Source organism: Morus notabilis, unplaced genomic scaffold (assembly GCF_000414095.1).
Source record: "Morus notabilis unplaced genomic scaffold, ASM41409v2 Scaffold1423, whole genome shotgun sequence".
Taxonomy (NCBI): Eukaryota; Viridiplantae; Streptophyta; class Magnoliopsida; order Rosales; family Moraceae; genus Morus; species Morus notabilis.
In genome coordinates, this window is record NW_010365319.1 from 50,646 (window position 1) to 66,546 (window position 15,901).

At 35.6% G+C, this 15,901-nt stretch overlaps 2 protein-coding genes across 3 annotated transcripts; both read right to left on the reverse strand.

Moving 5' to 3' along the window:
• Window positions 1–3,277: 3,277 nt before the first annotated feature.
• Window positions 3,278–7,401, reverse strand: LOC21386665. The gene is made up of 10 exons (XM_010107816.2): window positions 6,888–7,401; window positions 6,692–6,788; window positions 6,411–6,518; window positions 6,093–6,323; window positions 5,683–5,798; window positions 5,098–5,604; window positions 4,783–4,891; window positions 4,115–4,698; window positions 3,749–3,922; window positions 3,278–3,638 (listed from the first exon to the last, which is right to left on the reverse strand). Exons 1-10 carry the CDS (start codon window positions 7,325–7,327, stop codon window positions 3,440–3,442), a joined length of 2,565 nt encoding a protein of 854 aa, XP_010106118.1. The 5' UTR covers window positions 7,328–7,401; the 3' UTR covers window positions 3,278–3,439.
• Window positions 7,402–7,615: 214 nt separating this feature from the next.
• On the reverse strand, window positions 7,616–11,304 carry LOC21386666 (protein EARLY FLOWERING 3). Of its 2 annotated transcripts, none has more exons than XM_024172028.1 (5): window positions 11,275–11,304; window positions 10,716–11,021; window positions 9,468–10,375; window positions 8,826–8,877; window positions 7,616–8,672 (listed from the first exon to the last, which is right to left on the reverse strand). In XM_024172028.1, the coding sequence occupies exons 2-5, from the start codon at window positions 10,938–10,940 to the stop codon at window positions 7,716–7,718; spliced, it is 2,142 nt and encodes a 713-aa protein (XP_024027796.1). In that variant the 5' UTR covers window positions 10,941–11,021; window positions 11,275–11,304; the 3' UTR covers window positions 7,616–7,715. The 2 variants fall into 2 exon arrangements, with proteins under 2 accessions (XP_024027796.1, XP_024027795.1); XM_024172027.1 differs by lacking the exon at window positions 11,275–11,304 and adding an exon at window positions 11,106–11,213.
• Between the last annotated feature and the right edge of the window lie 4,597 nt (window positions 11,305–15,901).

The window sequence follows — 15,901 nt, forward strand, 5'->3', positions numbered from 1 at the left end:
GGCGCTCACCACCCCCCCCCCCCCCCCTCTTTTTATTTTTAATAATTTAGAACTGTTTCAAAAAACAAAATAGTTGGAACTTTCTATGATGATCCGTTTACAATTAAAAAATAATAAATTACATATGAATTTTTATTCTCGCGTATAATATTTATATACAATGTTTAAAGTTACATTTAAAATAATTTAAAATTTTTAATATTACATCACATACATGCAAAATAATATTAAAAAAATTTCTCATTGATAATCAGTAAAAAATTTACATCTTATTTAATTTATGAGCATATACCCCAACAGATCCATTATTTGGTTTTCTTGTTTATGGAGATCTTGACAAATTAGAATTATCATGCAATATTGGTCTTGTGTTGACATTTGATCCTTTGGATGTTTTGCATTTAATTTCCTTCGATTACTTAAGTGAGCATGATTGTGTTTTGAGTACAAATAATTTGAAATTAGTTGACTAAGGGATTACTTAATCGCAACGAAATTTATAATCAACGAAATTATAATTTACGGTAATCTTATTTATCAAAATTAAAAATTCAAGGTCCAAATTGTCAAAAACTGATAATTCAAGTTGCACCAGTACAATTAACCAACATTTAACGTTAATAAAAAGAACTAATTTTTTTCTTTGTTTGGTTACAGATGAAGCCGAGTTCAGAAGTACTGAGTAACTCAGTAAGGGAAGCAAATGATAATAACCAACACAAGCCCTATTGAATTATATTCAGGTTGGCTTAAGAATGGAGAATGGAAGGAACAATTCCCATCTTGCGTACAAAAACATATGATAACAAACGCAACAATGGCCACACTTTAAATCACTATACTAATATCACATTAGGCCGTAATCACAGCATTGATCAGTTCATTCCTCCCGCCGATCGTGAGGTATGTACAGTAAAATCTCTATAAAATGATATTGTTGGGATTAAGAAAAAAATATTATTTTAGCAAGGTTATTAATTTATTGATAAATTAATATTTAATTAATTTAACAAGAGTTTTATATTTTAACAATTTGTGTTATCTTGATACATGTATTATTCTTTTGACTAAGATTCATGTATGAGTTATAAAAAAAAAAAATAGATGTAATCAAAATTAATATGTTTTATCATGTATATAATAAATGTTATAAATATATGTACAAAGAAGTCCAAAAAATAATGTAAGTACGTTGTCCATAGAATGTTAATAACTACATATATGAACATGAAATTGATGTACATATTTTTCAAGTTTAATACCTAGAAGAAAAAAAAAACTCCTTAGTAGGATGATTTTTATATGTTATTTATTATTATTTTTGTATTTTATTAATTATTAATTTATATTTTTATTGGGCCCAAAGGAGTTGAAATAAATTATTATCTGCGGGAATATTAATTACCATTTCCTTCACTCTCTTTTTTTTTTTTGTTTTTTTTTTTTGGCGCCTAAATTAGTATGCCCATGTTGGTTTGGATAGCACTGGACCATACTATGAAGCCGAAGCACAAATCAACATATGGAACCCCTTAACATTTTGTCGAGAGTGCAGTTTTGCTCAATTTTGGATTGCTGGTCCAAACACTGATAATTTAAGCACCGTTGAAGCTGGGTGACTGGTAAAAGTTGTGTAGCTAAAATGCATATTTATACATAATTTTGGCATATATGAATTATTGGTCGACGGCTAAACAATAATATTTGTGATTATTTAGGTTTGTGCACGAGATAGACAGACCAAATTCTAAATATACTGGACAGTAATTCCTAATATAAAATTGTCTAATATCTCTAAGCTTTACTTGTAATTGACTTTAATAAGATGACTCAATAATAATGATGTGTATTTTTTGTTGTTTGAAAGGCTGATGGCTACAAAAGAACAGGTTGCTACAACCTTGACTGCCTGGGTTTTGTACAAGTTAGCCGTCATTTTGTCGTTGGTCATTACTTTCAAGGATGTTTCCATCTACAATAGCCGTCACTACGACGTAAAAGTCACTGTACTCAGGGTAATAAGAACATTTTATTTGTCCCAAAAGGATTCTCATGTCATGCTGATGTATCGTAATTTATAAAGACAAACACTAGTTTTAGAAAAATACTTAGAGATACTCTGATGTTAAACATCACAATTGTTATTGAAAGTGGGTCCCACTTGTGGATCCCTTACTGCGGAACTCAATTTTTATTAGTGGGCAATACTGAACACCACCGGTACTCTATAACATTGTCTCTTATTTTTAACTTTTTTATTATTATTATTTTGAAAAACATGAGCCTACTTAAGAAGAGTAGAGCAAGTGTTGGGTGAGAATCAAGTTACATACCAAAGTAGTGTAGCTCAGCTAACTATCTTCTTATAGTAATAATTATTTTTCTCCAAAAATTTAATAGGTACAGAGAATAGGATAGATCCGATTAGAGAAAAATTAGATTGATCATGGATGAGACATTTATGTTAGCGTATCATATATGTTGTGCTTTGAGTAGTTTGATTAACACGTACAGGGTGCCTATTTCAATTACAGGACCCAAATCATGGAAATTGGTGGATGAAATTTGAGGATGAATTTATAGGATATTGGCCTCCCAATATTTTCACAAATATGGCTGCAAGTGCTGAGGTGATAACATAGGGGTGGAGAAATTGTGAACACTCAAATGAGCACACATCGACTCAAATGGGTAGTGGCCATTTTCCTGAAGATGGTTATGGAAAAGCTGCTTTTATGCGCAACATCGGATACTTCGACAGCGACATGAACTTAAGAGGGCCTGAGAATCTTTTAACTGTCGCAACTAAACCTGGATGCCATGATGTACATGTCAAACCCAGTTCACCCGACTTTGGATACCATTTCTCTTTTGGTGGTCCGGTGTGTTCCGCCTATTCTAATCTTTGTAAGCATGAAAAATGCCTTGACCCGTCAATTATGTTTGGAATAAATCTAAAAGATTATGATTTTTAGAGTTCACGATCATATAGATTGTCGCTTGAAAATAGTGAATTTTGGTTTGTTAAATAATTGTTATGTTATGTTCAAATATCAACGTTATGTAAACAATAAGTTGGATCAACTGTACTCACTGGGGCTAGCCAATGGTGAGTGGGTGGGGGTCGGGATCTCTAGGTCGAACCTGGGGACCTAACAACTTGTGTGGGTGCGAGGTGTGGCCAAGGGGGCATTTCAAGCAAAAAAACGAAAATAAAAAAGTTGGATAAACTGTAGCAGCACCTCAATATATCATAAGATATTAATCAAACCTGCATTTTGTACTTTTCTTTATACTTCTTTCTCTCTCCTTCAGAATTCGGCCTCTGTACATCAGTAACTCATGTCAAAATTATTAGGTCGTGCCTTGTAATCCCTACCCTTACACACACACATATACGTGCGTATATATCAAACAGTCTAGAAGAAAGCAAAATATGCTAAAGGAACTCCACATCGTCTTCTTGATGTTCCAAAACTATAGTGGCAAGAGCAAGCCTGTATGTAGTAGATCGCAGATTCCTGACAAGAACATAAATCTCTTTCCGCCTTCGCTTCGCAGGCAAATCACTCCATTGCTCTTCCCTGAGATGAGCAAGCAAGACTGCCTCACAGAACGCCTCCGCCATCAGCTTCTTGCTGCGCATAAAGTCGAATTTCCACAAAGCAAAGACCATAAGTAGTAAATAAATGGAAGAATAAAAGCAAAGGATCACAGTTGTATTTGACAACAGGAATCATGTACTCACCTCCCTCTGACAAATCCTGTTGTGACAAAGCCTATTGGCAACCGATGAGATTCACTCACAGTATTGTACTCTGGTATCTGGAGTTCCCACTTACCAGAAGACTGCTCTTTAAAGTATGATGTTACAGCAGACTGGGAAAGTTGAAGTTGAAGTCGTCTTTCAATGTTCTCTGGACTGAAACATACATAACATTGATATATATCAACGGCAGCAAATTTACGTATATCTGGTATATGATTCTCTGAATCACTAATTAGAAGAATCATATTCATCAAAGTTCAATTTCCACATTGAAATAAAAAACAAGCAACTAACTATTTCACTAAGGAAAAAAAAAAAAAAAAAGAAGCTTAAAAAACTACCTACCTCGAAGTCCACAATGTTATATCAGTGAGACGAGGTGCACAAACAACTGCTCCATCATCAAAAGAGCCTTCCTTGTAAGCACGAAGAAGAACCCTTAGGAAACATAGTTTATTGTTGTAGACAATATTAGAGAACCCAATTTTGGCCTGCCCAAGCTTGCTTTCATCCTTCGCAAGTTTAGAAAAACATGTCTTTCTTACTACTTGAGGAAATAGGAGTAAATGATTGCATTTGATTTCATTCAAGAAATTAGTCAATGAAGAAGATGTCCTTGCTACAAAAACATTTGAACTATCATGACCAAGAAGTAATCTATCATCACAACATGCATGCTCAGAATCCCCTATTAAATTGCCACTGTCCTGTGATTGTTCCCTACAAATTTTAGGATCTTCAACTATTTTGAGAACTCTTTTTAAAGTAAACCAGACACTATCCCATGGTGGCGGAATGGGAATCCTCAAAAGTCTTATTGCTGGAGGGAGAAGTTCCTCTTTAAGATTAGAGTCGGCAACTTCAGTTGCTTTTAAGCATGTATATGCATTGCAATCAGGAAAATCTGATGGAAAATATGGCAAGCCGATCTGCAAAAAGGAGTGTGGGATTTAGATGTGGTGTCTATAAACCTAACAATCAGAATTATATGGACTTGACATGTTCACACTTACTTCAGATGCTACCCAGTGCTTCTCTCTCAAACCAATCGCATGAGCACCCTTAGAGACAAGAGGAACCCAAAAAGCCTTGACCCAACTTAAGGGAAGTATAATAGACCAACTGAAAAGTAATATGAAAGAACAAAAAAATAAAGAATAAAAAATAAAAAAATAAGGCACCAAACACTAAAAAATGTTCTAGACGAGTTAGACATTGGTGGAATTTCAAAGAATACACCCTGCTCATGCAAACGCAATACATCAGACTTCAGAGAAATCTTAATGATGAAAAGTAAATGGAAAAGTAGGAGATGCGAAAGAGATTACCCAATAGTCAAGCCCTTCTTGTTCTCATCCTTCAAAAGCAAAATAGGGCAGCATCTTGAGCAGTGGACCTTAGTTGGATTCGGATCATTGAGGCAAAAGAAGTTCTTATGCAGCTCATTTTTTTCCTGACAAAGAACACTCTCTTCCAGAGGAGAAATTACACCAAAGCTGGCATCCCACAAACTGCTGCATGACAAAGTGTTGTCCTCACCAGGTTCTGACCACAACGAAAATGACTCTTTACTCCTGTCTGAGATTTCAACTACATCAGTATGCCCTCTAATTTCATTTTCTGTAACATCATCAACCATATCACCAGATGTTGACTCTTGAACATTAGCGGTTCTTATCTTTGTCGTTGCACGGGGATCCATGACACTAAGAGATAAGACTGCTTTTGAAGCTATGAGATCCTCATTGTCAAGTACAGAAAATTTCTTGAGTTGAGAATCATCATCAGCTTCAGCAACTGAACGTTTCCCCCTTTGCAAAGAATCCTCCAAAATCCTGTAAACCCCAACATCATTTTGCCATCCCTAACTCCTGATCTTGGTCTAAACTGAAAAGAGCATCTTAGTAACTCACCAAGTAATAGATAACGTCTTTTGAAGAAGTTTAAATGCATTTGATCCCATTACTTCCAACTTTGCAAGTTGTCCCTCAAGTGAAAAACAATTAACTGAGACACCCCTCTCGACCATCTGAAAAATGCATGCGATTGCCAAACAAACTATTTCAGAAGTCAGAAGATGCAATAAAATACTGGTTACTCTTAACATTCCAGATGAACTAGAAATCACTTGCCAATGAAGCAAGTAAAAAAAGTCTCCATATGACCTAAAAAGTTATTTGCCAACCAATGAAGAGCACAACAAGAAATCACTGATAAGAGAACTCCAACGACTTCTGAAATCACCTAAAACTCTGCTTTTTAACTTATGTAGTTTAATTGATGGTGGTCTCATAAGATCCATAGGCTTGCATGATATGCTTACCTCATTCTGGCAAGCAAACTTCAGAGCACCATATCCTTCATTAAAAGCTGAAGCGTGTATCCACACCCAAAGTTGGCGAAAACAAGAACGAGACTCTGTACTCTCTGCTTTCTTAAATCCTTGATCATCAATGCCAACAACATCTTTGTGCTCGTCCAGCAAGCAGCAAGGTCGCCACATGTACGTCACAGGAGCGATAGGTTTTGAAACTGGTGCACCAATATGATGAAGCTGAAACATACAAAATGTAGCAAATAACTGACTTTCAGACATTAGTTATCAGAAAAAAAAAAATGTATTAGAATGTGATTAACCCACCATGGCATTCTCATAGACAGCACCGGATATGACAGAATTAGAAATGCCACTGGAACGTGCGGATGGGGAAGGCTCAAGCACCATCCTTAGAATTGACAATAACGAGTCCTGAATATTGTAAGCACATGAAAAAAATTTCAAAAATTTTCAAACAATCTTAAATTTCATCACTTTCTAGTAAGCACATAAAGCCTGTAAACCACTACTTTTTTATTTTAATTTTTTCTAGCAAAAAGAAAAAAGAAAAATTCAAAGTTAAAAGAAAAAAAAATTATGCTTACCTCTGGACCCTCTAATTGGAGAGCAACATGGTAGCTTGCATCATGGACGATAACTCCATCTCTGAACCACTTCAACAGAGCTCTAGAACCCCTTCCTCTGCATTATCATTTACAAATATACCTTCTTTTTTTTTTTATTAGGAGACAAAAATACTAACATTAGTCACCAAAAATAAACAAGAAAATTCAAATTCACCTGCCGTGAAGACCAAGAGGAAGGTAATAACCCCAGAGCTTGGTCATGGTGAATCTCTTCGCATGCCAAACGTGGGTTCTGAGCCTCTTCGTCCCGTCTCCCGCAGTAGAAAAGCCCCTCTCCGGATTCATCCTAAGTTGAGCTCTCCTTCGAATACGACGAGGAACTCTAATGTCGTCGCCGTCATCGTTCTTCTTCTTCGAAATGTCGTTTCGCTGCCTTTTGCGTCGTCTCCGAGCGGCTTTGCTGTCGAATGCGGTGGTCCGGCGCCTCTTGCCTCGATTGGACCGGAAATCGCCGTGCAAGCGATCGGCGACGATGGAGTGGAGAGACTCGAGCTCGGCGGCTCGCGATTCTGAGAATTTCTGGACGTTGATCTTTGGCGGCGGAAGAGCTGCTGATGATGATAATGGTGGTTGGAGCCTTTTGGTTGAAGCCATTTTTAGTCTCGTGATGAAGATTTTTGTTTTTCGTTTGTAGATTACTAGGTTTTATGTTTACAGGTTTTCTTTGTTTTTTTTTTGGTGGGAAGTGCGAGCTCGAATGAACTCGAAAGTCATATTATATCGAAATAATATTAACACTCCTTAACCAAATATAATTACGTTAATGCCCCTAAAAAATCAAGTCATAAGTAAGCAAAAGACTTCAGGATTTTAATTAAACTTGAAATAGCAAAAATTAACGAGCAAAATATAGTTGTATGTACATCTTATTAACATTTATTAGAAAAATAAAATAGATTACACGTACAAAATTATGACTCTTAGCAAGACTACAAAATATGCTTCCATTTTACACTCGGTAACTCTCAGCTTTTGCCAGAGTTTAAGATGAAACTAACCGCAGATGTTTCTTTTCTTCTTGTATGGACTGGAATATTCGAGCTGCTGATTCCGTTGCTGTTCTTGGATTGTGAGGAACAACCTTAATAACACGAGTCTGGTTTTTGCTGATTTGTACATTCTCATCAGGTTCCTCTGCTGTTGGCGCCACAGGGAAAAGGGGAAGTTCATCTCCTCGACGCCTCTCTGGAGGAGTATTCGTACTTGCCGTACTTCTGTAAAACTCACTCCGTTTCGAAGCCTGAACTGCACCATGGGACGACTTCACACGACTCGTCTGGCTTGATATGTTACAGGAACTCTGACGTGGTTTTGGGAAGTTCATTTCCTCAAATGACGACTGATGTTCCTGATCGTTTGCACGTCCTATGCCAAACGGACTCATCTGCTCCACAGCTGAGTTTGGTACAAAAGAACTCATGACTGGCAAGCCATAAGGTGGAGCGAAGTATGCCTGACCGAATGGAGGTGGTGTGCCTGGAAGGACTCCGATTCCTTGCTGATTACAAGCTGGACCGAGGTAAGTTCTTTCGGGATTTAGGCTCATAGGGCCACAACTGCCGTAATTTGGTACAACATAACCTGCAGATGGGGGGCATGGCCCAGTGTAGGCCTTGTAAACAAGCCCTTCCGAAGGCGACATGACAGGAACTAGCCACTGATTTCCTGGTGGAGGAGAGTGGAAGGGCAAGGCAACTGATTTGTTAATGCTAGTAGGAGCTGATGGCGAGTTTCTCAAGTGCTCCGCATAATTTGATTGATTGGGAATGAGACCTTTGCTGGTGTTGTTGTTGACAGAATGAAGAGGAAGCTGCATGACTAGATTCTCTTGATTACGTTCAGTGCTGGGATTTGGCGTCTCTGACTTACTCTTGAGCTTGACGACTGATGCATGTGGCTCATGCAATAGATCAGGGGATGCAGCAAACGACCTCTGAACCTGTTCCGAGTAGTGTATTCTAAATCTCTTTCCAAAATTTCAAATTCAGGATAATTAAGAAGATATATGAACATGTCTGTGTTTTGGTATACGTGCATCTGTGCAGGCATGTCTTTGTGTAAGGAACATAACAAACTGCAGTAACTAGCTTACCGTCATCAGTCTATGCAACTCAAACACTTGCACTGCAAAGATCCTCTGTTGACTGAAAATAGTAGCATATAAATATATCAAAAAGCTTTTCAAATATATATATACGTATATATCAAAAAAGAATGTTATCAAGCAAGAAAGGTGCACAAATATATCACAACTAATCTGGATAGATCACAAAAAACTCTAAGAAACACTACTGAGGACAAATTACAAAAAAATTGACTCCTATTATCTTGCCACAAGCAAACAGTATTAGTAATGAGCAAAGAAGGACTGCTGGAGAAAAATAATTCAAAATGGTTACATGAAGGATGCACAAATTCTCTTCTTACTACAAGTCTGATCAACTATAGCTTAGTACACCAGTTCCAAACTCTCCTAAAACATGATTATTTGTGAACCGGTTGAGATAATTTGCAGTTCTCCTAAACAAATATTTGGCACAAACATGCCTAATTGTGATACTATTTTGGCAACATTGAATTTTACTATACTGATCTTACTCATGGAGAAAACGTATTGTGACAAAAAAAAAAAAAAAATAACATAACTGTGGGACAAAGTGCTTTGTATTAAGAAGATTTGAATATGATAAGAAGCAGCCAATGCTCACAGCAACTACCAAATGGAATAACTTACTAGGTGATCGTTCTTCTCGCTTTCCAAAATTGCTTTTCTCCTATAACTCCTACAACAGCATCAGGGAGGACACTCAAAGCCGATATAGCACCAACCATGGAAATCTTTAGAAAACCATCATGTCTGTTCATTAGAGTCCCACAGTTCCTCTCTTCACGACACTCAACACCATTTCCAAGCCATTTGAGACTTCTTTCATCTACATGTTGTTGCGTCAAACATTCACTTTCCAGTCTCACCTTTGAAGTAGGTTCAATCAAAATGTTACCTCTATGGCTCACTTTATCACACGAGGCCACAAATTCTTCTTGGGGTTGTATGTTGCCACCGTGTAATTTGTTCAAAATAGCCATTGAACTATAATTTGCTTGATTCAAAGATGCATGTGATGGATTTGAACTTTTAATGTCATCGGCTGCAGTTAATGGATATGAGAAATTATCTTCGATATCTTTATCTCCACCAACTGCTACAGAAGAGAACCTTCCTATGCAATCCGGACTATTCTGAGACACTTTTGGATTCTCTTCAGAATGGTTCCTCACTAAGTTTCTTGACCTTTCGTTTTCACATGGACTTTTATGTTGCAGGGTAGAGCTGAAGCTCAAGTGAGGCAATTTTTTACTCTCCGTAATATCATCCTCATTTTCATCCATCTTGAAAGAAAAGTTCTTAGAATTTGAGAGATTTTGTGCTCGAGAAGAATCAGATTCAACAGCCAATTGTAATGGTTCAGTTGCATTTGATCTTGGAAAATTTGTTGGTCTCGCAGAACTCTTTTCGTTATCTTTCATCGTAGTGTTTAACTTAACCCCCCCAGAAGAACTAGGATGTTGAAGTTTCTCGGAAATATAAGATGGTATAGAGGAATTGCAGAACGGGGGAAACATATTTCGATAGGCAGAAGCCTACACAGAGAAATCATTTGATTAAATAAGAACAGAAAGAGTAGTAAATAAGTAAAGGAATTCAAGTACATTAACAAAACTAGGGCCGCCATGGGAGATCAAGTAAAATAATGCTTACTAAACTGAAGCAAGAGAAAGACAATGAACACTTTTTTTTCCGTTCTCTTCTGAGACAAAATAACCTCTAAGAGCATAAAGAGCAAACAGAAGGCAGGCATTGCTTTAAAAAATCAATACTAACAAGAGAGTTTTGCAACTAAGTAAAAGGACACGATTACCAATAGAATTCATGAACAAAATGCAAAATTTCATGTAGTGATCTAGATGGCATTGTACTCACTTGGCCCGAGGATATCGAAGAAACCATGTCGCCACTACTATTTTGCGCATGTGGCAACGTGGATGATGATCCCGATGTAAATCTTTGAGAAGGAATACTGAGCTGCTCATAGAGAGCCATTTTGTTCCTTGGAGGTGCCCTCGGCCCTCCTTTCTCGGTGTCGCTGACATGAAGCCTAGGAAACATAGGACTCGTCACCTTTTCCGCATCTTTTCCCCCTCTCATACTTCTCTTCACCACAATTTCCACTCTCAAATGTAAATCTTATCAACAAAAATTCATAACAAGATCCACATTCCCATCACCCTTCACCACAAAAAAAAAAAAAAAAGGAACACGCCATCATAAACCAATATTAGCGCACTAAGATAACAAATATTAAGGACTTACGCAAAATCTTCACAAACTTCCCCATCAAACTACGTAGAAAAAGCAAGTTCCTATTCTTTTTGGTACAACTTCAATCATGAAGAACCAAAAAGGAAACGGGCTCATACAAAGAGCATAATCAGTAATTTTTGCAAATAAACCAGAATTTTCAGCGAGTACCCAGATCAACCTATTTCAAAGAAACATATCCTATTACCGAGAACCACAAACAAACAACAAGAACACTTGAAATTCCAGACGTGAAACGTAATCTGCAAGCCAACAGAAAAACAAAATATTAGCAACTAACAAAAAAGAGCTTTAAAGAAATATAAACCTTTTAACAGTATATACAATAAACAAGAATAAGAAGGTCAACTGAAAAATCAGAAACGCATGACAAGAATACGAGCAAAAAAAAAAAAAAAAAAAGACAGAGAGAGAGAGAGAGAAGAGAAAAAAAAATAAAAATAAAAAAGAGAGAGAGACATGAGAAAGCTATATAAGTTGGATAAGAGAGATTCAGGAGAAACAACAATATACTTACCTTGGAATCCCACAACAGAAGATCTAAGCAACCAGAAAAGGTGAAATTAAGAAATAACAATTGCTCTAAACTGGGCATTGAGGGACCCAACCAAACTGGATAGAACATTGAGAAGATAGAACCACAGTTGCTTTCCCACAAAATGTCATGTCATTTTCATTTTTTTTTTTTTTAAAGAAACAAAATATCATATCATTTCAAGGCTTGCCATGTCATCAAGCCCAACAAAAATGGTGACGCGTCAAGACCTGATTGGACGCCAAGCTCCTGAGGAACTGACCTGAAATTTTCTTTTTTGGGCAGTGACCGAGTCACTTGAAAATCTGGTCAATCTTAACGGAAAATCCGTCGAAGATCCGTTGCTCCTAGTTCTTCAACCGACTGTTTTTCCGTAAATCTTTACTAATGAAATGTCAATTGTCAGAAGTAACTTGACGTCCAAACTTAAAAGAGTATTGGTCGTTTTTTTTTTCTTTTTCTATAATTGGTCTTTTGCATTGTAAAGTTAAAGATATTAAGGTCTATAATGTCCAAGCTTCGAACTTTATACAAACAATTATGTGCTGACATATGCACTAGCAAAAATCACTTTTCTATATTATATGTTTCTTTTTGCCAAAAGAAGTGTACATTTGTTTGGCATCAAGTGCGAATCGATGGTTTACCTTCTGATTGGTGATATCCGGGAAATAGTGTTGTTGGTGGGCCATTTCCACCAACTTTAGGTCCGTGTAATTGCGCTAAATGGGCCCACTCACGTGCTAGTTGTGCACGAATTGAGAGCGAGTTGCATATATCTTTTTTTTTTTTTTTTTTTTTTTTTTTTTTCTTTTACTCTTAATTTATAATGTTTTAGTTAAATAATTACATTAATAAAATAGTATTTATAAAAAATAAATAATAAAAAATTTAGATTCATGCACTCTCAGATAAATTCTTAATTTTTTCATGGAGAGTTGATACCCAATAATTTTAAAGATGTGCCCGAATAATCTTGCCCCACACAAACAAACAATCATTTTTTCATCATTTATCTTGCCCCTACAAGTTATAAAAAAATAATATATAAATTATTAGTGGCACGAGATAAGTTTATAACAATTGTAAAAATAAAATAGTCTTACCTCTTTGATAGTGTTTTTTTTTTTTTTTGAAAATTTTCCTAAGTCTCATTTACATTTCTAGGTGTTGTTTTATATTAACTAATACAAAGCCCTCACTGAAAATTCAAAAAAAATCATCTTATAGCACCTGTTAAAGATAATCGTTTCATGGAAAAGCTAAATAGGCATAAAAGCTATCAATCAAGTATATTTTAACGGTCTGATACATTTTAAAAATTTTAGTTTGGGCCCCACTAACTAAAAATTCTGGTTCCATCATGGACTAAAACAATGCTTCATTCTGAGTAAATGATAAGTGATTTTAATTATTCAATTCTTCCCATGTATCTAGAGTTGTTACTTGTATATCATATGGTGAGAACGTCCTTATTATTGTCTCACTTGGCAGCCTACATAACGAGAGATAAGTGGATGACTCTTTCCGTAGTTTAGCACCCACTATTCCAGGTTTTCGACTGCAACTACTACGCGTCATTGCTTAAAATGTTTATAAGTGCATTATGACGCTTTTTTTTTTTTTTTTTTTTACCTACAAATTTCAGTTTGTTATAGCCGAAAAAGAAAAAAAAATTAATTTAACGTTGACATTGATTGATTCTCAGAGAGAAGATTACTTGGGTCTGGATAAGGTTGGTGGGCTAGTTTTGTGCATCGGGCTCTATCAACATTGGACCTGAGATCTGGACCTTACCTGAGCCCGTGGTTTAGCAACATTTGGGAAAGGCCCATTTGAGGAAAACTAACGTTATTTATGCCACCCTACTCAAAAATAAACTATTGTTATTTATTTAATAAAGAGAAAATAAAAGATAATGATGACACTAAATTATTTATAATGACATAAATAATAGTCTTATACAAAATTATGACAAACCATGTATTTTCCTCTTTTATTTTTCATTTTTCATTGGCCTAATAGGATGCTTGAAGGAAAGGCCCTTTCTAGTTTTCATTTCTTTATATATACATATATATATATATATATATATATATATATTTTTTTTTATTTTTCATTTTTCATTGGCCTATTAGGATGCTTGAAGGAAAGGCCCTTTCTAGTTTTTTTTTTATTTATTTTTTTTATTTTATATTTGTCCTTTCTTTTAGTGAGGACCTTTTTTTTTTTCCTTGAATTCTTTTAGTGAGGACTTGCAATAACTTTAAGACAAGTAACTAGAAATTCTACGTGAAGAATACAAAATTTTCGAACTGGAATATCTACTAGTATATTTTTTGAGAAACTGGAAGTATAAATTCAACCTCTAAATATAGAGAGCTTGTAGGAGTAATCTGAACTCTGGACTCCGGATAAAAGATTAATCCAGCTAGTATTGCATTGTTCGCTGAAGAAAAATGTAGTTGCAGTAAATATATATATATATATACACACACACACACACACACACACATACATACTATATATAGTTTCGTTTCTCGCAGTAAAACCTTTTGTTTCATTTGATGGATATCATGTGAATACTGGACAGTACTTATTTAGAACATCCTTTACTTCCTTCCATGCAAATTTAATTGATGAGAGTCATCCTTAGTCTTCTTTTTGAATGTTCCTCCTGGGAAAATGGGACGTATCAAATTAAGGTAAAAAACGAGAGTAAATATTTTATCAAGAAGTTTTGTAGTTCTCTATATGTTCACATATAATTGGGTAGATGACTATCGATAGCGTGCATATTCGTGCTGAAAATCCGAATTGGGGATGAAAAGGAGAGGAACCACTAAATAAAGGTTAATTTTAAAAAATTAAATCAGCACCCACATCATCATTGCTATTAATAGCATCACGCCAACTCGCTTTTTATAGATCATGCTAAGTAAGCTTCTATATCACACGTAGAGGTTAATTCCATTATTTTTTTTTTATCGGCTAATCACAGAAGCAATCTTTTCGACAGTACTCCATGAAATATCATGTTTTAGCTAGGTATGAATCATATAGGACCCCCGGCCATAAAACAGGTGATCAGAAAGCCATATATAAGGCGTTTGACCATGAGAGCCAGTGGCGGATTTAAGTACAGCTCAGTGAGGGTTACCGCCCTTACTCAATTTTTTTTTTTAAAACATATTACCTTTAAAAATTTTAAAATTTTACACTTAAACCCCCACTGAAATAATATATGCTCCCACAAAAATAAATATATTTACTTATATGTCCCTATTAAGATAATATGTTAAAAAAAATTTAGTTTACGCCCCTGAGCTATAAAGAAATTACCATATTCAACCATATTAATTACCTCCATTTCTTTGTTACATAGTAACAACTCATTTTAACTTGCAAAATGCAATTGTCACAAGGGATAATATCCATAAAAGACTTAATTAGAAGTCACTAGGGATCAGTTTTGTAATTGTTTTTTAGTCGCTGCCGCATGCAAATTCTTGAATCATGTACTAGCTTGGGAATAAGCTAGTCATTTATTGTTATATCTAACATATGGTTGGTAATTTGTTATTATGGAAATACTTACGTATATCTATATTGTTGTCAAGTGATTCGCGGTTTACTCTTCGTGTACCGAAATTAACTTCCCGGAAGCTAGGGACGGGTTAAGAAAGAATAAAGATGTCAATTATGCAATTGCCCTAGAAAAGAAAAGAAAAAAAAAAGGATATGTATGATAATGGGTAGAGTGTCACATGCACGTGGGAGTCAAAATCATGGCACTGAGGAGCCAGCATGGGAAATCTAGGATTATGCACACACACACGCTACTTCTAGAAACGTTTTAATTGTTGAGCAATTGACGATGATATAAATATATATATATATATATATACGTATATATATGTATATGTATGTATATATGTATGTATATATGATGCCATTGGCAACCAAATTAGGGGGACAAGGGACCCCCCATTTAGGGTTTTCTTGGCCTTGTTTTTTGGTCGTTAAAGCAAAAACCCGGCCCATTGAATGTGACAAAATAATAGAGTACATGCATTGTACACGAATAACCTTTGCTTATATACCAATATATATGATAATATCATTACTCTGAAATTCTTCCTCTTCGATCATTACTTGTGGCATTGGTTCTGGTCCCTCCAATTCTATTACTAAGTTTTGGGGCTGCCTATTTAAATGCCGAGTCTGTTTCATGGTTCACTGTAGTTTCTTT

Bases quoted from the DNA above. Each gene is read 5' to 3' on its own strand.
- LOC21386665 (XM_010107816.2), bottom strand. From the start codon at position 7,327: ATGGCTTCAACCAAAAGGCTCCAACCACCATTATCATCATCAGCAGCT. The intron at 4,892-5,097 runs GTAATCTCTTTC...ATTACTTTTCAG, and splicing joins AAGAAGGGCTTGACTATTGG to TTGGTCTATTATACTTCCCT. The intron at 4,699-4,782 runs GTAAGTGTGAAC...TCCTTTTTGCAG, and splicing joins AGCACTGGGTAGCATCTGAA to ATCGGCTTGCCATATTTTCC.
- LOC21386666 (XM_024172028.1), bottom strand. From the start codon at position 10,940: ATGAGAGGGGGAAAAGATGCGGAAAAGGTGACGAGTCCTATGTTTCCT. The intron at 10,376-10,715 runs GTGAGTACAATG...TTCTCTGTGTAG, and splicing joins CTTCGATATCCTCGGGCCAA to GCTTCTGCCTATCGAAATAT. The intron at 8,673-8,825 runs GTAAGCTAGTTA...TACTCGGAACAG, and splicing joins AGTTGCATAGACTGATGACG to GTTCAGAGGTCGTTTGCTGC.